Raw genomic sequence first — 25,212 nt, forward strand, 5'->3', positions numbered from 1 at the left:
ATTAAAACTGACCAACAATGTGAAAGATGGACAAACAGACATGTCTTCACGGACAGTCTTTATCAACAACTTGGTTATTCAAAGTTTCCCTGGCTGCTTGAAATATCTCCTTGACTAAATGAATCTAGAATCCACTGAGAAGAAAACAGCTGAGAAAGTATGAATACATACAAGCAGCATGATATTTATAAAATAATATCATGTAAACATCAGGGTATAAAACTAATATTGTTTGCTGCTTTCAGGAAATGTTTCATAAATCATGTGATTAGTCCGTCTAAATCCTTCTCTTGCATTGTAGGCAGCCACGGTGGTGCTAGGTTAGCAGGAATGAAGGGGGGGGGTAAAAAAAGCTGATGTAAGTTTTCAATTTTGGCAAACATTTTATTGATGTATAGAGTTAATTTTAAACTGATAAAGTTGGAATTGTTTACGTTTATTCTGCAAGCAATAATCCACAAAAAGTATTTAGACTGAAAAAGTGCAATCTCTCCTTACCCTTTGCACTCCAAAATGTGTTTGGGTGCATCCAGGTGCAAACAGTGAAGCAGTCTGAAAACTGAATTTGATGATAATGTCTGTGGTGACTCTGTATCAAACAGTAAACTGTATCTACTGATAAAAAATATTCAAACTGTTTAACTCATTTAGTAAGTAAATATAGTAAATATAAAAAAAAGTTTCCCTGATATCTTTTGAAGATTTATTAGAGTTTATTCTTTTGATAACATCTAATAAAGTAAAAGTATTTTTTCTCTTCTGTTACTTTTTAAAGTCAGAATAATTGCAAGTTGTAAATGGTGTGTGTGTGAGGGGTAGGCTGAAACAAATCTTATATTTGAGGAGGCAATAACAGTTATATATTTGTTAACGGTGATTATAAACTCACTGTTGCAAAGGAGAGCCAGAAGCTACTTCTGAACACTGTTCCCTAAAGTCAGGTGAGCAGGGACCCAACGGGAAAAAAAAACAGCCGACACGGCTGGGTTTTTTCCCGCTCTGCTTCCCCGAGAGTGGGAGAGAGAGAGTGTATGAAGAGGTTGTTAATGAATAACTTCAACTATACATCTCCACCACCCCACCTGTCTCTGCCTCTTCCTCCCTCCCTGTCTCAGCAGGAGTTAGTTGATAATGAGGCGTGGTGTTGTCAGAATCACAGTCCAGGCTCATCCATCCAAGCTGCTTAGTAAGGGCCCTGGTACACCACTGTCTGGTATGTGTACACACATACACACGCAAGGTCATGAACAGACAGATGTCAGGGTGCGCAGGTGCACACACACACGTGCACACACACAGACACAGACGCACACGCACGCAGTCAGGATAATATAAAATCTTTCAGAATGGCTGTTGACTTTTACTTGTCAGAGAAATGCATTATCACATGTGCCTGATACAATATGAGCTCTATGAATGTGTGGGTAGTGAAATCCTCCTCAGGTATCACCCCCCAGATTAAAGATAGCTTTATCTTTCTTCTCCTCTCAACATCCAAACTATCTCTCCTTCCTCTCTTCATTCTACCAACACACTGATCTCCTTTTTTAAATCATTCATCTCTCATATCTCTCTATTCTGTGCCTCCTCAATCCCTGTCTCTATTTCTCAGTATATTATAATCTCTCCTTTCCTCTTCTCTCTCTCCTCCTTTCAGGAGGGTGAAGGGTAAGTGAAGATCGTTGGGCCCCAGTGGAGAGGCCTGGACATTGTGTGTGCTGGAGAATGTGTGTGTGTGTGTGTGTGTGTGTGTGTATTTGCGTTTGCCCCATCATTGCTCATCTCTGGCAGTCTCTGTGGCAGTTCCCCAAGCTACAAGCTACAGAATAAATACACTTTAAATCACCACACACAAACACAGGCATGCAGGCACAAAAACACCCACATGCACACCCCCACACACACACACAGACAGACAGACACACAGCCCGCTCCCTGGCAGCACTTTGCTGCTGTTAAATGAGGGGTCTGGGGAGTTGTGCCGGCAAAGCCTTTGGCTACTCACGCTCTCCTCCTCTCTATCTCTGCATTCAACACACTCGAACACACACTGGGAAAAATAAACCGGAGTTATGATCGGCAGACTATAGTAGGATATTGTAATGTTGACGGAACGTCACTAATCCAGAAACACAAATAAACAGGAAAATTCATAGTTACATGGCGTTAGCTTTTAAAATCAACCACCACTGTGCTTATTTATACCTCTTAGAAAGCCTGTGAGAGATATTGGAATATTATTTAATTGGATCAATATTCTGAATAATAACATATATATATTTTTTTGCACTTGTGATATCATACAACACATCACTTAGTTTGTGAAGACATTTCAGATTCATGCTTTAACTAGAATTGCAACCAGTACAGCTCATACCTCGATGAAGGCCAACAGTCCTCTTATATTTCAATCTAGCTCCACCAAATTTTACACACTTACTTATCCATGTATATGGTATATCCACGCATTATACCAAATTTGTAAAAATGTCGATTTAATGAAAAAGAAAGTGGAAAACCATCATTCCTGTTTCTATCCCCTGATCAAGATCTGCACTAACATTTTGTGGGTACTTCCCTGATCTGATACCACATCCTTCCATCAAGGTTTGTGGTAATCATCCAGTAGTTTTTGCATCATTCTGCTAACTAGTAGACACAACACAAACATAACTTCCTTGGCAGACAATTAAACAAATGAGCGAAGAACTTCAACCAAATCCAGCACCTTTTGGATGGACTGTGACACCGACTGCGTGGCAGTAATCACCCAACATCAGTGGTCAACCCCACTACCCTCTTGAGGCTGAATGGCAGCATTCAGACTTTTGAGGAAAGCCTGCAGATACACTTAAATGCAAGTGAGCATACTGTTATGTCCACATACTTTTAACCATGCATTGAAAGTAAACGAACATCCATCAATCCATTATCTATACTGCTCATCCTTTGATGTGGCAGGGGGAGCTGGAGCCAATCCCATCTGACATAGGCGAGCAGCTCACATTCATACAATGCATATATGGTCAACACTCTTTCTATAAGAATGGCACAGCTGTCAGGGACAATTTGGGGTTCATTATCTTGCCCGAGGACACTTCTGCATGCTTGATGGGAAAAGACTGGGTTCGATCCGCTGACCTTCTGGTTAGAGGACGACCTGCTCAGGGGTATCCACAGTGACGTGCCTATGAAAATCACTGGTCTCTTTTCAGCCTCTCACTGTTGTATGTTTTTCATCAGCGCCTTCACATTCTGTTGAAGTCTTTATCACTACAAATTCTCTGCAGTGGGTGTGGGTGCAGGTGGTGATGTAGCCCTCCCCTTCTCTCCCTCGATCCCCACTGTTTCACTTTCTCTCTTTGCCCATTCAACTGCATATTTGAAACCAGTGGAAAGTGTGGGAAGGAAATTAAACAGTGTGTAGCATCATGCTTTAAGTCTAAATACAGGACTGTAGTTGTTGATATTTTATTTTGTCACTCTGGACAAAAAGCACCTCAGTGAAAACTGCAGCCATTAGAGGACTTATTTTATTGCCAGGAGCTTGAAGCTGTCTAATGTTGGTAAAATAATTATGATGTTAAACTGTGATCTATTTACTCGTTCTTTAAATATGAATGATTCTAAATGCGCCAACAGATAAATGAAAGAATGGAATCTGTTAAAGTGGGATTAGGCTGCTAACAGGAATACACATGCACACACACAGACTATATATATCCCTGACCCCAGGCTGTCAGCGCATCTTGTCCTCATCCGGCTCTCTGTCCTTCCCACAATGTAACATCAACTAGGTTAACAGTAGCTAATACAACACAGCACTGCCGTCCTCAATGTCTCCATACATCCCTCTACCTATATGTATCCTTCCTTCCTAATTAGTGTGAAGCAGTCTGAGGTAGGTGCAGGGGTTATGACCTCATCCTCTGGTCACCCATGGATCCTACAACTCACAACATGACAACGATACAAGTCATAATTTATGTGAGAGGATGGGTTGTGACCAGGCCTCATATGTGGTATCTACTTTCTTAAACCCAAAGGTACAGGTGTTGACAGGTAACAACAAAAGAGGCAGTCGGCCTCTGAAAAGTGGAGCCGCTCTTACATATTTAAAAGGTTTGTCATGAAACCAATTGATCTTAAAAATGGCTAAAATGTTCCCTGTATCCCCACCCTCACATCCCATCCACAAGTTCACAGGATCAGTTTCTTAGGTTTGTGACACCACAAACCGTGACTGAATCTTTTATTTCAGACTAGTTTGAGTTTACTGCAGTATTAAGGTGGAAATACTCAGCCGTGGTGTTGACTGCTAATTTGTTTTTTATCAGAAAATGCACAAGGGGGACATGTTAAATCCCTCCAACAAATTCACAGTCAGGGCTCCTGATCACTGTGTATCATCATCATCATCATCATCACTGCAAAATTTCACTTTAAAACCCAAAAATGCGTTTTAACATTGCTATATAAACACAGGTCCCTTCTAGATAGAGATTTACCTTGGAAGTTTATCAGACAACAAATTAAAAAAAAACTGATTTTTGAGTCTCACTTTGCTGTTGAAGAAACTTATATTTCCTAATTGTGTTTGTACACCTCCACTAACCAGTCAAGTTGCAGATGACATCTATGTATTTTCAGACTTAGGGACTATAAGTAGTGAATCCTTGAAGGAATTCTGTCCACATGGCCAACAGCTGATGAGCTGTGCTACTGGGGTAGTTTCTCCACTCCCAAAGTCCCAATTGCAACTTAAAATGTCCATGTGTCAGTTAAAGTCATCTTGAAAAAAATTACATATTTTTACAAAGGTTTGTAAAATCATCTTTCCTTAACTCTTCTTTGATCTTCAGTGGACTTATCAAAGCAAGTCTAACTCCAGAGAGAAGTTGCGCCACAAAAGAGAGTTGCTTAAAAACCATGTTTTTTGAGGTCACATAACGTTCACTGTTTATTGACTGCCATTTTTGGCAGGGATACTCTTGTTGTTCCCAGTGTTTTTTAAGCTTTTACCTTATTTCTCTAGCCACTGTAGTAACTCAAGGTTTAATGTTTGATTGATGTTGCTGGAAAACCTGTACTTATCTTTTATAAATGAATCCTGACAAGCAATAATATTTAGATTTATCACAGCACTAAAAAAATGCAAATGTAAGCGAGACCTGTATTCATAGAGATTCAGTAAAAACAAAGTAACCAAGCATGTAACTAGGCCTTAAAATTACTTGTAAAATGTAGAAAGAATAGGTGTGAACTAAAAGCACGATCTGCCGCGGTACCATGGAGCTTATCAAACTGATTTATTTTCCTTTCAATTACACAGCTTTTTGGAAAGTTCTTCTTTTTGTCTTTTCTTTCGCTGCCCTCTCTGCCTCAGCCTTTGTCTTTGAGGCATAAAGGCTATTTTCACATTAATAAAAAAAGAAAAGCTAGAAATTAAAATCAATATGTTGCCTTTTCTCCACATTCTCCCTCTTCTAAAAAGCCTGTGGTTTTCAGCCTGACTGAGGACAGCTGTCATCGTTAGGAGGTTAAGTTATTAATACGTAGATGACGTGGATGTAAAAAAAAAATCAGGCAGTGACATTTTCAGAGAAGCAAACATCGTTCTGTCATTTCCACAAGCTATGACTGAAAGACATTAGAAGAAAAGAAAGCACTCACCTGAGGCATTTTTCAGGTAACCTTTGGAGTCCATTGTGGTGTACATGACATAGGGACCTGGCTGGTTAACACCAAAGGGCTGTAAAAACACACATGCAAACACAAATGAAAAGAACTGATAAATGTTTACATTTTGGAAAGTTTTTTCACATCAGCTGCCTGTCAGTGAGGACGAGAGAGGACAGGGGGAAAAAATAAACATCGAGTTGCGACGGAGAGAAACAGGGGAATACATGAGCGGGAGTGGGCAGAAAGACAGACAGACACATTGTCACCCCGGCGACCTTGAGCACTTTTTTTTACAGTTTTACTCACTAGGTGACAGGACAAATGTCTGACTTAACTGCCTCAAATCTAAAGTTTAAACGACTGTGACGGCCGCTAGTTTCTGCGCCTGCGTGGGCGGACACAGAGAGGTTGTGTTATCTCTTCATTATGAAAGGATGACAGTTAATGAAGAGATCCGCTGGGCCAGCCTTCACTTTACATGAGCTAATCATGACACTGTTAACGCATGCAAACATGCACACTGTGACAGAGACCTGGCCCTGTAAGCTGTGACACTCGGCAGTCGGGTGAGAGAGGAATAGAAATGAGGTCAGAAAAGAAACAGAGAGAGAGAGCGAGAGAGAAAGAGAGAGAGAGAGAGAGAGAAGCAGACTGGTGGGCTGAAAGGAAGACAGCGGAGGAGAGGTGTGACTAAGAAGAAGAGGAGTGGGAGGGCGAAATGAAAAGATAGACAGGGTTGATGGATGGTGAGAGGAGAGGAGTAGAAACAGCCGCGAGCTCCACTCGTCGACTGCATTCATCATAGCTTTCAGTTAGACAACAAGCGGGTGGAAGAGAGACAGAAAAACCAAAACAACTCTAGTACCAGCAGCCTCTTGTTGGTGTCAAGGCTAATATGTTTTGCAAAGGACTTTCCACTGGTCAGAGGTTGTGGAAGGAGTTGATGCTATTGTCTGCAGTGTTTCCACCGTCCACAAGAGCATCCCACATTAGCTCTTTAAGATAAAAAAGGCGCTTAAAGAAATTGCCCAACAAAATACCAGCTATGTTTAACTATGAAAAAGGTCATGTTGTGCCAACGCAAAACATTTGACCTCATTCAGACTGAGTCAGTGACGTAGGTCAAACCTGCGTCAGGAGTCTATCTGAACTAAGCTAACATGGCCACCAATATTCGGACTATCTGTCTTATTCAGCATTATTTTGACTATGATGTTATTGTTATCAAGCAGTTATTATTAGAGATGAGCCGGATACTCGGCTGAAACGAGTATCCGGTACGGATAAAGCACTTTTGCCGAGCACGAGTATTATACGAGTAATACGAGTCAATATCTGTGCTCGGACTGAATGAAAATCCTCACACAGCGTCACAGCGCTCCTCCCCTTCACACACCGCTCTGCTCACTCACTCACAGAACAGCTCTCTGTCACTCAGTCACTCAGGTTCGCGGGTCTTTTCCGTTAACGTTTAGGGTTTCTTCAGCTTGAAGTTTGTTTTTATTTCAGTTTTTACTTACTTATTAACCAGTAGAGTTCTGTTAAACGTGGGTTCGTTCAGATGTGGTGCTGGTAGAAAGCGACTCGTGTTGCGTCTCTGCCTGTCGGAGATTATTATTTTATTTTTTTTAAACATTTTTTTTTTTTTTTACTTCACGCATTGAGTGTCTGACTACTCTCTAGCATCTGGCTACTCTCTCTCTCTCTCTGCCGGTCGTTGGAGTTTTTTTTCTGTTTTTTTTTAAACTCAGTTGGCTCTAACCAGTTTTATTTTACTTCACGCACTGAGTGTCTGACACTTTCTAGGTAGTAGTGGTATAAAAAATATTACAAATTAAGCTACACACACACACACTCCCCCTCTCTCTCTCTGTCTCTCTCTTACTCACTCACACACACACACACACACACACACACACTCCCCCTCTCTCTCTCTCTCTCTTACACACACACACACACACACACACACACACACAGACACACAGACACACAGACACACACACACACACACACACACACACACACACACACACACACACACACACACACACACAACCTGGTGTGGAAATAAATAAAAAAAATAAAAAAATAGTTAAGATAAAAAAGAAAGTTATGTTGAGTATGAAAACACTTGTTATTACATTTCACTTCATAATTGCAACAGCATGTTGTATTCATTGTTGCAAAACTTGTTCTGTAAATAGTTCGTTTGCTATTGTGATCAAAATCATTGATCTGAAGCTCAATGCTGATGCTGTCCTGTAATAGTTTTCTAATCAGCAATAAATATAACACTTTCTGATCAACCCATATCAATTGCATGCTTAAAATAACATACTGGTTAAAGCCCCGCCCGTTTCAAGACAACCCGGCCTACTTCCGGGTTAAATCCAGCCCACTTCCGGGTTAAATCACACCCACTTTCGGGTTAGGCCCCGCCCACTCCGGGTACGGATACGGATACAGATAATTCATATGGTTAACAGATACAGATACAGATACAGATAATGCTGTACTCGCTCATCCCTAGTTATTATATATTGTAAAATATGCGAAATTGTGAAATGCTGGTAGGACATCATAATGTGATTGAGACCTAAGGTCAGAAGACTTCACAAGTCTTATTCAATTATTGCTTATTCCGAGATCAACCTCATTCAAGTTAGGATAATCAGAAAATGCCGTTTAAATGGCAACATCGTATTCAGAATATTGGCTTAATCAGGTTAATGATAATCCTCAAGAGAAAAACTAAACAGAACTTAAAAGAATGAGACATTTATCATAACAATTATAGATATTGACTGATATGACCATATCAGCCAGCCCCGCCATTTCACCACACAATACAATTTTTGTCATTAAAGAGGTGGAAAAACCAAAAGGAAGACGCAGACAGATTTCTTACCTTCACATCTTCTGGGCAGCGGTTGGAGCAGAGGCCGCTGAGCACTGAAAAAGACAGAGGTGACAGAGTCAGACATGTTGCTCAGCATGTGTACATGACTGGCACAATAACACTCGGCTGTGGAATGATCTGTGAAGCTGTCGTTTCTGTGCCCTAAGGACCACTGTATCCACACGTATCAATCATCAAGCAGTCAAACTCACACAGAGAAATAAACTTTGCTAACACAATGACTTCAATTCAACAGGGCTGAACAGCCACAGCAGAAAAAAAAACTAAACAATTCATATTAACTGTTCTTGAGGATCACTAACACAATTCACACATTTTAATCGTCTTTGTTGTTTGGGAGGTGGACACTGACAAGGCACACAAGCAAAGAACGGATGGAGGGAGGGCTATAAATTAATTGCTAGCAATGAGAGACATAGAAAATAAATGTGCAAACTATTAAGAGGCTACGTGTGTGTGCGTACGTGCACACAAAGAGAGCATTTCACTCAGCAAGGACAAAATCCGCTGAATTGCTAATCAGTTATTAGAGAAGTGACTTTATTAGCATACTAATGGGGTCCTGGGTCTTGGTTGCCATGATTTGCCTGATGGAATCACGCTGAAGCCCAATACTGCGTTAGTAAGGTCTGAACCCAGTGCTGCAGTAAACAGAAGCCAAACTCATTGCACCCATTCAAAAGGAACATCACTGTAGGCCTGGTTCATTCGCCTAGACAGTGGGTGGATAGAAACCAAGTGCTCGATTGTTCATCACAAATATTCTGAATAAGCCATATACATGGCCAGAATTGTCACTACTTTATAAAGACTTTTGAGTTGTGTATAGTCTGTTGTAATGGGTTGTTGTACACATAGATGACTTGCAGAAGTCACTGGATGTTCAAAACAGCATGATCTCCATTCTTCTTGACAATTCCCTAATTGTTTTTGTGCACATTTCAATCATCACAAAGGTTCCTCTATCCATTCTTCCACAATGTTTATAGATATTTATAGAGCTGTGCAGCACACCATTAAGCATTAACAAACTATTCATAAAGGCCTAAATAAAGGGGGCAAGACAGTGTTCTATTCTTCTGCAGCTGCTGTCTCACCAAACAAATGTGTCAGTTTACACCATCTCTTACACACAAGTGAAGACACCCAGCCCACCGATTTACATTTTTTCACCATTTAAATCCCACAAACCTTCACAGTTCATCATGTTGTGCACTTTTGAATGTACTACAACCAGTCAGACCTCCAGCCTCACTATGAGCTGTCAAACTTCACTCTGGGCAACTAAAGCCTGGTCTACCAAGGAACATGTTGAAATTTAATCAAAAGGAATCACACTTCTGTCTGTCCTGAGAGAGGGATCCCTCACATGTGGCTCCTCTGCGGTTTCTACATTCTTTTTACCCTTTTAATAAGATAGTTTTTCCTTACTCTTGTTTAGGGTTAAGGGCAAATTATGTCACCTTGTTAAGCCCAATGAGAGAAATTGTGATTTGTGAATATTGGATACACAAATGAAATTTGATTGATGTGTAGCAGTTGGAAAAACTTTTTGGAAATATATAAAGTCAAAGTCGCCGTGATCATCGGCCGGGGGGGTCCAAGGCCATGTAGCGAGACTGTGACGTAAATTCTGGTCGTAATCCCATTCCACGCACTCTAGCGTAGAGGAACCACAACAAATCACGGGAGTTGTTTTTTTTTCCAGAGTTTTTGGGACGGTAGACATGCCAGATACCCAAATTAACATGTAGAAGCGCAACAAAAGTGGAATTTTCATAATATGTCCCCTTTAACACTTATGAAAATCCATTAGTAATAACTTGAGTTTTCCTTTTATGACAACATGAGTTAAACATTGGTATTTTTGACTGATATGTAGGGAGAACTACAAAAACTGACTGCAATCTAGGACACCAATGCCATTCCAATGCCATGCCTCAAAATTGTGAGTTTTGTGTTTTGTGAATACATGAGTAGTGCTTGTGCATTGCAGAGCATCAGAATTTTTATTTCGGCAGCCATGTAATCAGGCTAGCCACACTGCCAGTGTGAGACATGCATGTCAGGTACATGGACTGCGAGGGAGCCACGCTGTTCTTCTAGAGAGTCAGGGTCTTGCCTATTTTCTTTGCGTACAACGTGTGGTTCAGAGCAAAATATATAGTGAAAATTCCGTTTCACTTTAGTTTCATCGTCTATTTGTCGAATATGTCAAAAACAAACATATTTGCACACTTCCTGTATCCGTTTCAAAGCAAAAGCGCTCAAGCATTTGTGTTGACTGAATCCAGTCATCTATTTACACCCGATTTCTATAATCGCAGGACTTGTAGATGCACGTCTTCATACTGCAGTGTCCTGGTATTTTGTTGAGTACATAGGCTTACTTTTATTGAAAGAATTACAGTAGTCAGACCAAAAACTTACATAGCAGCTCCGCTGCAGACATGCAGAAGAATGTTGAGTATATGAACAGTATCACCATGAAGCAGGCTTCACTTATGGTCAGTAGATGTTTCATTGACACATTATTGTCCTGTAACTAACTCTAATTGGACTAATGTCAAAACAAGGTGCGACAAAGTACAAGGGTTGATGACTGCATTGCACAATTTTTTTCCGAATCCCTTTATGTGGTAACCCTGCCATCATTTTGTGTGAAAAGACAAGAGGATTTCCCCCCCCCCCCCCCCCCCAAGAAGAAGAAATGGCGTACGTGGGGCCAAAGCAAATTTGCTTCTTTGATGTTCACAAGCTTATTAAGTATATGCCTGAACTGGAATTCAGATTGAGCTCCCATCAAAGACAAACATGTGTACATTGACCCCAACTGACCACACTGCGTATCAGTCACTGTTTGTTTGATGTCATTTAACATGGCTTTTCGAAGCATATTCTGTAATCACATACTATATGTACTCTAAGAAACTTCTAGTTATTGTTTGCACTTCAAAATGCTTTCAAGTCAAGGGCATGAGGAGAGGCCTGCAGTGACATCAGACCATTCATGTTGTTCTATAGTGACTCGGAAACATACGTGAGAGAGAAATCAGGAGCCTGTAAGGTGACTGCAATTAGTTTTAAAAACTCAAGGCTATTTCTGGCTCTCCTAGTACCCGATAGAAGCTGAGTTGAATGAAGTCAAAAGAAACAAAAATATTTGGTGATTAGCTCTGAGGAATCAAAGCCTTTAGCAGAACCAAAGGAAGTCTGACGTATTCGCAGCAGAGTGGTCAGAGACAGCCCTGCCTGTAATCATACCACTCATCAACTCTGAGCAAAAACCACATCATCACATCACAAGCCTTTGGACCAAAGACGTCTGGGAAGGACACCGCTGATCAATAAATCATAGGGGTCGGATTATTCATCGCTTGAGGTCAGGCTATAGGCACCAGTATCACTGACACTGTAAATCAATAACACACAGGGATTAGACTGCCATTTGTTTGAAGTTGGTCTCATTTGGGATTATCTGGAAAGAAAACACAGGACGTAATACAAAGACAGCAGCAGGACTCAGAGCCACCACACAAAGTGTCACTGCATATCCCCCTGATCTCCTCTGCTACAAGTTTACTTTATTATTTTTCCCAAGTCATTTTGCAGCACAGAGGATGTTTTCACACATTACAAAGCAATTATTTTCACTTCAGCAGTTTTCTGTCTTAATGCGTTTGTGTGGCCATTGCAGATCATTTGAGAAAGCTGAAATGTGCAACAGAGTACACATCCTACAGGAGTCAGTGCATTTCTGTGGGCTGCAGCACAAACTGTGAACTCGTGTCACCATCAGTGTTAAATAAAGAGATGTCAGTTCATGAAAGGACCGACGGGGACAAACTATGTCACGCAGCTTGAGCATGCACACACGCGAATACACACACACAGGTTCGTGCAGCTGTCCTTATTAGAACTTCCATTCATTGTGGACAGCTTAAAGGGATAGTTCACGGAAAAATGTAAATTCCCTTATTATCTCCTCACCACTATGCTGATGGAGGGGTGGGTGAAACACTTTAGGAGTCTCATGGGTAAACAGTGCTGCAGCCAAATCCAATACAATTGAAATAAACAAAACGGGACCCCTTTTTCAGACATAAATAAACCGTCTCCATACTGATTGTGTGGTGTCATCGAAGGGTCTGGAGCCCTGACATTAATATTCGACTTGAAATGGCTTCATTTACGCCATGTTTTAAGCCTGAACAGTTTTTTCCCCATGGCAGTGGGGCTCACAAACAAGCCCCCTGCATCACACTGACTCTGCCCCCCCCCCCCGCACATAATTTATCTGCATAACTTATTGCTTCTTACTGTTTATATTGTTGTTTTGTTTTTATGTACAGTGCACCAACCACACCATGGCAATTTCCAATATATGCAAATATACGTGCCAATACAAATAATTCTGATTCTGATTCTAAATGTCCCCTGATATCCTCCTCAGGGGCACGTTCACGCTCTCACTGACACACCAGAAAACCACACACACTTTCACCCAAGGGCACGCGTGTTCCCATCGCCATGTCCACCAGCATGTAAGTGACCCTGTTTCAAATCGGACACGAATGTCGGGGCTTTCTGTTATTTTATTACTTCTGAGGAAGGGGTCACTTTGACTGCAACATGTTTCTCCTGAGACACAAGTGTTTTGTGGACTCAAACACTTTACCCACCCCTCCATTGGCATAGTGGTGTGTAGATAATGAGTGAATTTTCATTTTTCGGTTAACTATCACTTAAACCAAAGCCTTATCCCTTACGTTAAGCATGACCAATTATGCATTACTATTATAATCTTTTAAGTGGTTTGTTCATTTTTCTTAATTTATGGGTTGAGTTATAGCATTATGTGGAGTGCATTGTAGTTCATGCGCCCACTGGTAAAGGATGTTGGGATGTTTTGCTTGGTTGTGATGAGTCTGCCCGGACTTAGTTACAATCCAACTAAACTACATACACCACAGGGGCTGAATTAAATGTTACCAGGTGAAAGTGAAGGAGCTAGCTGATGAGATTAGGCCTTCCATCGTGAGATACATTTTAGTTCCTCTTATTTCATTAACCATAACCTTAACCAGGACATCAAAGATAATGTTTTGATGTCCTGGTTAAGCACTTTTAGCCAGATGTGTGACTACTCTTCAATGTGAAGCATTTGTAAATTTTACTGTGAGAGGTTATGCACAAATGCTACATTAAGATATTTATGACATAAATAAACTGATGCGCAAAAAGAAAGAGAGGAGGGGTATAGACATAATCTGCATGAACGCAGTCCTTCACTAGTCAATGGGCACACCGTTGCTCCTGGAAGTAGATGATTTTGTTTCAGGGTGGGTATTCATGTGTTTGTGTGTGTGTGTGTTTGTTTGTAAGGCAAGGCTGTCTCTACAGAAGGAACTTGAATCCATTGTTACTTCTGTGAGACCGCTTTGTTCTTCATACTTCAATCTCTGGTTGACATGTAACAAGTATGTAACATTTCCTCCGTGGCTGAAAAAAGATCCTGTGAGGTACAGATGATGTTTCTCGCATGCACGCACACACGCACACACAGCCTCCATTAGACTGAGCTAGCCTATTTTCTAGTGTAATATTAAGACTGATGGCAGCTCCTTCGCAGGACTAACATGATCAAGTGGAGGACGAAATGGGCTCTGGACGTTGTGTACTCTGTGTGTGTGTTTACATCACAGCGAGCAGCGTTTTTATCATGAGTGTGTACTCTTTTATTGTCACTGAACCTGTCTCCATGATGTAAACATTTTAATGAAGTCGTAATACAGATAATGATAGGGATAGCCTGTTTATGTGTACAAGAGAAAATATAAATGTCTCCATATGGTGATGCAAAAAATAAATAAATAAAATAGAAAGGTCATTTTCCAGACCTCCAGAAGAATCAGGAAGCTTCTGTTTGCATTTGAGATTAAAGTTCTCCACCAATGAAGATGTGTTTTCACCCATCTCAGTTAAACCCACAAATGTTCTATTGAATCCAGTTGAGCACTAGGCTCCAGGAATTAACATTGAAAAATACGGCTTTAAAATGTATTTTTTTTCTTTTGCTTTGTACACATGCAAAACATAAGCCAAATCCACAAATAATAACACAAAAAATCAACAAGGAATATAGTAATCCCACCCCATGCCCAGCGTCCAGGTAAAGGACCACTACAGATCATCACAGCAAAAGGTCCTAGAGGTTCTCTGAGAACGTGCACCATGCCTCGACAACCCAGTCTCTCATCCCATGAACCTGAGCAGTTGACCTGTGCAAATACTCAACGTCCAGGCACAAGAAGAGAGAAGCCAGGAGGCCTCCAATGTGTGGTAACCAGCCCCCTCTGTAAGCCCTACCAACACCCCAAACTCAGACGAGTGCAATATGTGATAATGCAGCCCGACCCCTGAGGTATGGAACTAAAAAAATATTTCCATTAATTTCTCTTAATAATATATGAACGTTAATTACAAATATTAGATATATTTAGGATTGTTTACCCTTGGCGGAGGTATTCGCTCCGCTGAGTGTCATTCTTGTTAACATCATTGATGGGTGGAACATGTGTAATATCCCAACAAGGACACATTCCTTTGAGCACAGTATTTAATTACATACAATTCTTGAACATCGCTGAATTCGAAGACAACACGCTGGTCTCCCGCTGAGAAACTCACATCCCCAAAGAATGGTTTAACTGGCCTGTGAGAGATCGGCTTAACTGGTTCATCCCAATTAGAGAGTTATTTGACGAATCCAGACAGTTTTTAATAACTGTGGCCAGTCACACATTGTGAGTGAGAACACTGTTTTCCATAAAACAAACCATGATGTCTCAACATTTTGTTCTGTGACGAGTAAACCAGATGTGATCAAAGATTGACATTTGAAGAACAATATGATGGATGTTTCTTTTTGTTAAGAATCTGATCTTCCAAACCATGAAGAACTATCTGGTTTAATAAAGCACCGCTCAGTGCGTGAGTTTATGGCCAGTTTAATGACCCGAACTGCTTTGCTCATCAATTTACATGTTGGGCCGTGTCTAGTTTCAGTGGCAACGTGACTGCAGCTGCCAGTGTGTCATAACTCAGATTTAATAATAGAACCACACTGATGGCTTTGGATGAAAATTCCTCACATTGTAATATCTGCTGTTATTGGGGATAAGAGGAGCCTCTGCGTTCCTAATCCGTCTTGCAAGTTTGTTGTAGAACACCAGAAATCAGGTCATTTCTCACCACATAGAACTCTCTTATTGGTGTAGTGTGCTACCAAATGCCGGGGGGATTGTAGAAAAGTTGCACAAAACTGGGGATGAGAATCCTCTACAAAATTACTACAAGTCATCTACTGAGGATTACAAAAGTTTTTCTTGTTTTCTTTACGGCAATAGATTTGTGACAGCCTAGCAGTTCTTAAAATAATTGAGTAACAACTGAGGTGTTTGGTTTCAGGTGCTGACGTTTAATAATGACCTGTAATTTTGAGCGTTTATTAACAAGCACAAGCAATGACTTTATCTGGTTTTCTAATGAATATCAGACCAAAGCTTGCATTTTAAGTTTTTTTCTTAATAGAAAATTAACACCTTTGTCCCATCTCATGTAGATTAGTCACTTTAAACAAAGTGTGAACTGTTGGTGTCACTCTAAGTCTATGTTTTAAAGGTAGAGTTGGTAATTTACTGCTGAAACACCAACTCTTATTTTTCCTGACAGCCATCAAAGAATTAACTTCTCTGAAACAAAAACAAAAATAAAAAGCTTGTATCTGTGGCTATTACAACGTTAGGACCGAGTGAAATTATTGGCCGGTGGACCTGTTTGTCCCTAACCAACCTGCTTGCCTGTGCACTCCCTAACTGCTCTCACTGCACATTAAGAGTCTTCAAAAGCTGGGGGGATATACATGGCTGAATCCGAGACCATGGTCAGAAGTCAGTGAGCGAGTGATGGAGAAGTTGACTTCCAGCAGTTGCCTGTCATTCCACGTTCATGTGTATTAGGGGCGTAGTATTTATGAGAGGGCCGATGGCGTGATACATATCGGTAGCATATTTTCAATGTGTGGCCTCCTCTTGTTAGTGTTTCCAGGATCTCCAACCCGTAAAGAACATTTACACAAGTTTAAGTTTCTTTTATCACTCAGTGTATTCTTGTCAAGCATATACAACATTGTTTCTATTTTTGATAAAGCTAACCTTTTTTATCAGATACCAACAAACTGAATCAGAACACTGATTTGAAATCCACCTTGCAGCATGAAACCTTCATAGTTCCCAGATATGCTCTTTCACCCATTTGAGAAAATAACCAGCAGCATGCAGTAGTCCTCACAGTGAAGAGAGGCGTAAATACATTTCTGCAACTGCACTTATAAACACACAATCCTGCATGCTGGTATTTTGTCTCAAATAGTCTGTTTATATAATACCTGTCTTTATTTAGCAGGAGCCTCACCTGTAATTGCAGCCTCATTGGCCCACTATAAAAAGAAACTAAGGGGAGCCATGGTAACTACATGCATACGTCACAACTTAGTCTCTAGCTGTTGGGTCAGCTGACGTCACACACACATACGCACACTCATAAACACATGAATACACGCACAAGCACACACACACACACATAATAAAGCTTAAACTGTGGCGAGCAGATCTTGACAGGGGGGAACATGCCATGCCGTGTCAGCACTAGTGACAACAAGCGCGGGTCAACGAGAGACGAGCAGACACACACTGTACTCGCAAACACACTGACAAACAAACACAACGATATGGCATTTGCTCAGAGATGCTAATCACATCTCATTGTCCTCAGGGTGCTTGTGCTGACCGCAGGGCTGCTTACAGACATGCACAGGCACGACACATGCCCACATCTACCCCCCCACCACCCCACCCCACTCACACATACCAACACACACTTTGACTGACAGCAGGCTGACATCTTTTGAAAAGCAAGTCGTAACTTTGGAAATGACCACTTGCTCATTGCTAAATAATACATTTTAAAAGGATAATCTAAACACTATTGCTACATATGGTAATGTACATATAGCAAAGGTGTGACAATATCAACATATTACACAATTATATAGCATTTCCGGCAGGTAAATAAACATAATTTTATTAGTAAAGGCTGTGCAGTTAAGAGCTGTCACACAACAAACTGTCTCCCATTAAAATAGTTGCCTCAACAGTGCACAACTGAAATCTAAAATACATCTACAATTGTCCGTATGATACACACTGTAATGGCTACTGTCTGGTCAAAGTTTAAGTATGACAAGGTACTGCTGAGGGGATTCAGATCCCAGAGTGAGCTTTTTCTTCTCGCTTCACATTGGGTTATACTATTATCATTATCACATTTTGTTGTTTAGTCACTGTCCCTGAACAGCTGGCAATGGCTTCCACTGTGTTTCACTTTAGATGAACACTAAATATATAATGTGACCATTATGGTAATTGGCCATATCAATTAAAATAACATTCAACATCCTCACTGAGGGTAAAGGAAACTTCATCTAAATGTTACAGTTATGTGACTGCAAAGATCAGATGTGGCAGTTTATTTTAATTTCAGCCAAATCTTTTTTTCCTCATTAACAGCAGAGTAAGTGAAAGTAGGTGGACATTCAGGGTGTGTCACTATCAAGTCCAACGTTTCTGTGCTGAGAAAGATCCAAACACGCTTTCACAAACACAATACCAGGTAATAGCCCTATACAATGTAAAATATATAACATCAACAAACAAAGCACTATCTTGACATTAAATGATTAAAACAATACAAACATTAGTGATGACTGATGTTGGACAACTTTGTAAAATAAACCCAGTACATTTACTTCTTTCCTGTACTTCACTTCACTCAAGTTGATTAACTTTCAGGTTATTTTCTCTTTGACTCCAGTGCATACATCAGCAAATATCTTGAATTTCTACTACAAGGGAACTGTTCCACCAACCAATCAGATTGGGTGGGTAACATTAGACCCCGCCCTCTTCAGCGAGAGCAAAGCGCAACTGCAGCAGCAGCATCACTGGTGAAGACACATCGAAAAGGGAATCTGATGCCATCGCCAGGACTCAACTGTTTATTAATATGATAATCAGGTGTTTTCACTTGCATCATCTGCAGAGTTCTCTATTTATATGACAAAATCTGTATTATTGTTAAGGAATAAGGCTACCCTCTGCAAGTAATTATACTCTCAACATTCACAATATTGAAAAACAACAACTTACTTATGTTCACTCAAATAAGAAAGTACATGTGGTACTTTTACTTGAGAACATGTTTGCCTAATTATTTGTACTTTTTGTAAAATGTTACAGTACTTCATCCACCACTAAATAAAACTGACTGGCCTGCAACACCGCTCCACATTAGCAAAAGGCAGATTAAAAACTCAGGCCACTAATGTCTCCACTGCTTGTTGTAGTCCGGCCAGACTCAGTGGGACTTTGCCTTGGTTAGCAAGTTGTCAGTGGCTGAAGAGAAAAAATTATTTGCAGCTGATTGGATTAGCCGTCAGAACCATAAATCAAATGTGGTGCTCAAGTCTTATACAAAATTATGTGCTGGCTTGTTATTTTCATCTTCCAAACCACTACCCATAATTTGCTAATTGGTCTGTCTTCCAGACACCTCAACTCTCAGTGGATGTGGTCCACACCAATAAAACTGAACTTGATAAAACCTAAAATTGATTCAATCTGCCTTCTCTCAGGCTATATTGCTTTAAGTTCCCTGCAACTGGGAGAAAATAGGTTTAGGTAATTTACCATCCTCTTTACAAGGAACAAGATTGTGATAAGAAAAGGGAGTATCTTAATAATAAACAGTCGACTTTCATTTCAGTGGAACTCCTAGCCAGTGACTAATTTGTGTTGTTTATGTTTGGATCTAAAATAAAGATAAAGGGTACACATTTTACATTGGAGAGGAATCCCTGCTATTTGGCCTTTGGAAAGAAGTTATACTCTACTAAAAGAAAAATATGAAGCCTTGCTCCCTACAGGTAATGCATTAAAAGGCTGTAATATGTAGTGCATTGTATTGTATTTCCTGTTTGTGGTCACATTTGCAGGCAGAGCCAATAAGTCTTCATCTGTCAACAGAAGCTGGTGCAGGATGCTATTTTGACAAACATGGCAGCAGCCACTCCCACTCAGCCTGTCTCTGTGTGCTGCAGCAGAGAAACAACATTCACACCAATCTGAATATGTAGCCTCCAGTAAGATCCTCCTCCGGATGACAGAGCGACACAGACTTCATGTATATCTCCTCGTTGTCATTTGTATGAAATGAAAAGAGGGAATAAGAGGCAACTCTGACTGGCAGACTGCAGAGAGGCGGAGAGGAAGCAGGAGGACAGGAAACAAGACGTTTATAGAAAGGAAACAAGAACGGAGGCAGAGTAAAGGTGAGAGCGAGGTAAAAAACAGGGTGAGAGCATGAGAGGAGTGGAAATGAAAGAGGTTAAATGAGAAAATAGGGGAGAACAAGAGGGAGAGAAGAGGACAGAGAGGAAATATGGAAAGAGGCAAAAAGAGAGCTGTATTTGGTAGGAAGAGAAGAGATGAAAGGAGAGGTGAGGAGTGGAGAGAGGAGAGGAGAAGGGGGTGTACGGGCCTAAGAAAAGCTCCAGATGTTTCTCAATGCACCTAATCTGCATCCTAATAAGTCAGCAGGAAACTAATCAACTCATACAGTTCTGCCTGTCAGTCTCTCTCTTCATCTTTTTAACGCTCAAACACACAGACTCCAAACACACCCCCACACCCACACCCACACACACACACACACACACACACACAGTCGTGTCTCCATGACTTCAGAGGTCATCTTTCCTGGAGACTTTCTCTAACCTTAACCATACCTAAAACGTGTCTAACCCTACCCTTTACACTAACATTACCCTGACCTTTAAACAGTTTCAAATTTAATGATTTATGGGGGTTCCTGAGCCTTCCTGGTAAAGTGGGTGCCCTGCATGGAGGCATTAAGAGGCTGCAGCAGCAGTGGGTTTGGATTTGCCCGTCCCTTTGCAGTAATCTTTATCTCAAGTGGACTTTTGCCACTCTGTCAGTAATGGCGAAATGCCCCCAAAAATATTATATAAGAGAATATGACTTATTGATTCACATACTTTATACATGTGAGGAGCTCTTTAGATCATTCTTTCTAATGTTGACGTTCACATTTTGAATTCGCATGTCAAATATATCCCTTATTGCTCTTGGTCCCAAATTCCAATATGGACCAGTTGAAAAATTCTCATCTGCAAGATGGAATTTCCGAGATCTAATTCTTACTCAAACCCTAATTGGACAGACCTGAGGATAAATAGAGCTGATTCAAAATGTGGTTGACCTGAGTGGATCCGACAAGTGAACACAAACACTGGCCGTGATTAATGAGCAGCCACGTTCAAAAGGAGTAGATGTATAATTGATTTCCCTTCACTCCATGTCTTTCTAAAAAAGACACAAACTATTTTAACCCTGATAATTAATGCAAAACATGAACTCAGCTTAACCTGAGTCTGTAGGATTCCATATGAGAATTGGACCTATTAACAGAAATCAAAACAGCGGGAGGCTAAAATGTGATCCCTTGAAAATAAATGTAATTCAGACTCAGCCTGGCTCAGGTTGTAGGAAGGGTTTTGTTTGACCATTGACATGATGCCGTATTTGTCACTGCCCTATTGATTGGTTGCCTAATGCCAAGAAAGTGTGTGTAATATTAGCCTTTCAGAGACATACAGTAAAGGAAGCGATTCCCCAGCTCATGTCTCTCATGTGAACTCAAGATGATATAAACAAAATGAGAGTGGCCTGGAGTGACCACTTACTGGAATGTTAATAAACATAAGCAAAAAGCTAAACTAGTCTAAATAAGAAAAAGTTTGGAGAGACGCGGTCAACACAAGTTAACTATACTTCCTGTGAGATTTCAACAGTAGCATGCTACCAGTCGTTAGCCTCAGAATGTTTACTCTATGCTCGGCAGCAGCTGCTCCGTTCTCTCTGTTTCAGCTGTTGTAGTTCTGCTCGGAAAGTGCTGACGTAATCGTCCCAATTTTGAATCCAAAATATCAAACATGTTTACTAATTGTCAGGGCGGCTTGACAGTTCAGGAGGTTTACGAATGTCTCTGTTACCCCTCACACCACCAGATAATCTGGGCCAAACATCGGTACCATGGATGTTCCAGACTAGCTTACTCCTCCAATTCCTAGGGCCTGAATTAGGGTTAAACTGGCCCTGTCGTATGAGCCCAGCCTAAGTAGTGCTACTAAGAGGCAAGGAGAGGGTAGGCAACACCACTCTGCTGGAATTTAAAAGGCATCCAAAAGATTAAAAAAATACTTTTAATCTGTTTAAAGCAGACAAACGCTGGTACAGCAGTTGGCATTAATTTATAAATGAGTTCTGAGAGTATCTGTTGTGCACAGCTTACTGTTGGAAAAGCTACCCCTTCAGTTGATTATATTCCTGCAGCCGTCTTAAGGCAGCTGGAGAAACTTCTGGAAAGACGACCAAAACTGCAGCACTACTAAGAGGAAGACTATGGTGAGCAGCTGAGGGAGTCTCAAGACTAAGATGTAAGCGATGTTCTGGTCTGATAAAACCAGGATTGAACTGTGTGACCTCAGTTATCTGGAGAAAACCAGACATGACACTTTGGATTTGGTTGTCCCTCTGGAGATCTCTCTCATCTCCACTCAGGATCTCTGGAGCTGGGCCAGGTTCTTGGTCACCTTTCTTGCCAAGGCTCTTCTGCCTCTCAATTTGCTTACTTTGGCAGTGTTGTGTTCTGCCTGTTATGCTGGAAACATTGGATTACAGGAGATCATTAATCCTGTGACTCTGCTTTCTAGCTCTGTGTGCAGGTTTTCCAGTGGTTCGTGATTTATTCTTGAAATGCCTCACATATACTGCTGCACCACATTTTAAGTTATATCAGGATACAGAGGAGAATTACGACTTGAATAACCCTAACATTATTTTTCATTATTTTTTTGTTGAACCTGCTGCTGTGTTGTGCGTTCACATCATGTCACTGTGCAACATCCAGCAAACAGTATGATTTCCCAGCCAATTTTTCATTTGTTGAGCTGTCAAACTTTAGTGTGATTGGCTCAGCTGTTTTCTGGAGCTACGAGACCAGCGGTGTGAATGATTGACACATTTATTAATCCCGTCTGTGCAACACCTCACACAGTCATTTTGTGCTGCTGCTGCAGAGAGTCAGTATGAACCACAGGCAGTTTTGAGTCCAAAACCTGCCATCCTCCACGCAAGTTGAACTCACAGGGGTTCAATTTATGCATATGGACTGTGTACAGCATGTTCTTGCCAAATTCAATGAGGTTGAAAGTAGTGTTCTCGTTGCTTGTCATTACCATTATTCTGTTCTGTGAACTGCACTGAGCAAACATTTCAAGGTCTGCATGCTTTCTTAGCTAACAGCTGAGGAAAATGTCTTGAGTTTAATAGATATTTGAATTAAACAAAAAGGACCAGACGGTTGTGCCCACATTAAAGGCCAGGTATGAAAGGTGAAGCTGAACTTGTGGGATGTATCTCGCAGCAATTCATCCAATTAGCGCTGAAACGATTCCTTGAGTAAATCGATTACTAAAAATCATCGATTCAAATTCTTTGCTTCGAAGCTTCATTTAATCCATTTACTGCCGGCAAATGCTGTAGACGAGCTCTTGTACTGCTCAGTGGCCACTGTGTTCGGCATTGATGACGATTACTGTTGCACAACGAGTGTGTTTAGAGGGCAGAGTTCCCCCATAGGTGCCGACAATAGTCTGAGAAAGTTCTCAGATTACGTTGCTTTTGTTCCCCTCTGCATTACAAAGGAATCGAGACGACAGAAAGCATGGCTTATAAAGCAAATTACATTTACCCCATAAGTTTCGTTTTTCTTCAGGTGCTGTTGAAAAACTGGAATGATCAATAGAATGATCTATTAATAAAATAACTCATATCTGGAGCCCTACATTCCAATAGTTGCTGAGATATTTCAATAAAAAAACAAAAAAAATCAACATCATGGTTGTGCTAAAACTCAGCAGATTACTAAAGCCATCAGAATATCTCACCTGGGAACCTGGAATCCATCAGGTAGACGTTAAGATATATTCATTCCTTCATTTACTGATATCGAATATATCGATGGTAAATAGGCTCTATATACATTGCACTTTTCCTGTCGAACGCTGAAAGCGTTTTTCACAGTCACATTCATGCATTTAATACAGCAGTTCTATAAGCAGCTTTATTTCTATCACATAATTCATACACTGTAGGAACAGCCATCGGAGCAATTTGGGATTCAGAATCTGGCCCAAGGACACTTTGGAATGCAGACTGCAGGAGCTAGGGATTAAACCTTCACTGTGAACCACAAATATCAACATCGATGGAGCACCAATATCTGACAATTTCATTTTCTGGAGACCATTAATGGCTCTATACTATGTCATGGTAATCTATTACTTAATTGATGAGATATTTGAGTCTGGGCCAAAACAGTGCACCGACAAAATCCCCAGAGGTCAGATAACTAAAATATTAGCTACTCAAACATTAGGATATGGTCAATAAATCAAATAAAACTAAATACAGAATGTCAGCATTGAATCATTGCCATGACATGCAATGATTGCCTGGGACATTAAGTTAGTAGCACTGTAAATGCAAAGTTTTTGCAGAGAAAACACTGAAAGGGGATCAAACTAACGTTCAACTATCATTAAATAATGTTCAACCAACCACTTTGAGAGCCCTTCTTGACGGATTGTCAAAACAAAAGGACAAACAGGGCTGAGGTGCTTTTTTCTTGGCTTTCAGGATATATATGTGTTTTTGAAGAATGGCATCATAGCTGCCAAGACTTCAACTTGGCTGCAGCTTCACTAAATAATAAATGCTCCTATGGCAACAGAGGTAAGAACGGGTCTTGATGGAATGCACCAGTGAGTGAAGTACCGCATGTTGTGCACATAGGAGGATAAGATGTCAGAACGGAACAGGTTCAGGTCATCTCATTGTGAAAAGCCCAGCAAGAGTTCAGGCCTCTGTCAGGGAGAGAGGCAAGGCTGCTGTCTGAGGCCAGCCTGTCATGGATTTATCCCAGGATGTCTGTGTGCATCATGTGATCTTACCTTTTACTCATATACTACACGCTCACGCACACGCACACACACACACACACACACACACACACACACACACACACACACACACAGACACACACACACACAGACACATACACCTAGTGCGACAAAAAGTCAATCCTTCAGCGGGTGTTGTTCAATAAGGCTCAGGGGAGGGTTGAGGGATGGCATTTTGAGAAAACAGGATTCCTGATTACACAACAGAGCACTGGATCAGTCTGCCTGATACATGACTGGCTGATATAATGTGTAAAATACGAATATGACTATCAGATATGCTATCAAACAAAACTGAAAAAAAAAGGTAACTAACCAATTCACCTTCTGGGGTTTTTCTCGTGAGGTGCAAGCCTATTAAGCTGGATTTGAGCTCACATTCACAAGG

At 40.8% G+C, this 25,212-nt stretch overlaps 1 protein-coding gene across 1 annotated transcript in view; it reads right to left on the reverse strand.

Moving 5' to 3' along the window:
• itfg1 (integrin alpha FG-GAP repeat containing 1) overlaps positions 1–25,212 on the reverse strand; it is a 147,397-nt gene that overhangs the window by 26,280 nt on the left and 95,905 nt on the right. Inside the window, exons 13-14 of the mRNA XM_053419527.1 lie at positions 8,591–8,634; positions 5,674–5,752 (exon numbers count right to left, since the gene is read on the reverse strand). Coding sequence (XP_053275502.1) covers positions 5,674–5,752; positions 8,591–8,634 — 123 coding nt within the window. The remainder of the gene's footprint in view (positions 1–5,673; positions 5,753–8,590; positions 8,635–25,212) is intronic.

This window comes from Pleuronectes platessa, chromosome 1 (genome assembly GCF_947347685.1).
Source record: "Pleuronectes platessa chromosome 1, fPlePla1.1, whole genome shotgun sequence".
NCBI lineage: Eukaryota > Metazoa > Chordata > Actinopteri > Pleuronectiformes > Pleuronectidae > Pleuronectes > Pleuronectes platessa.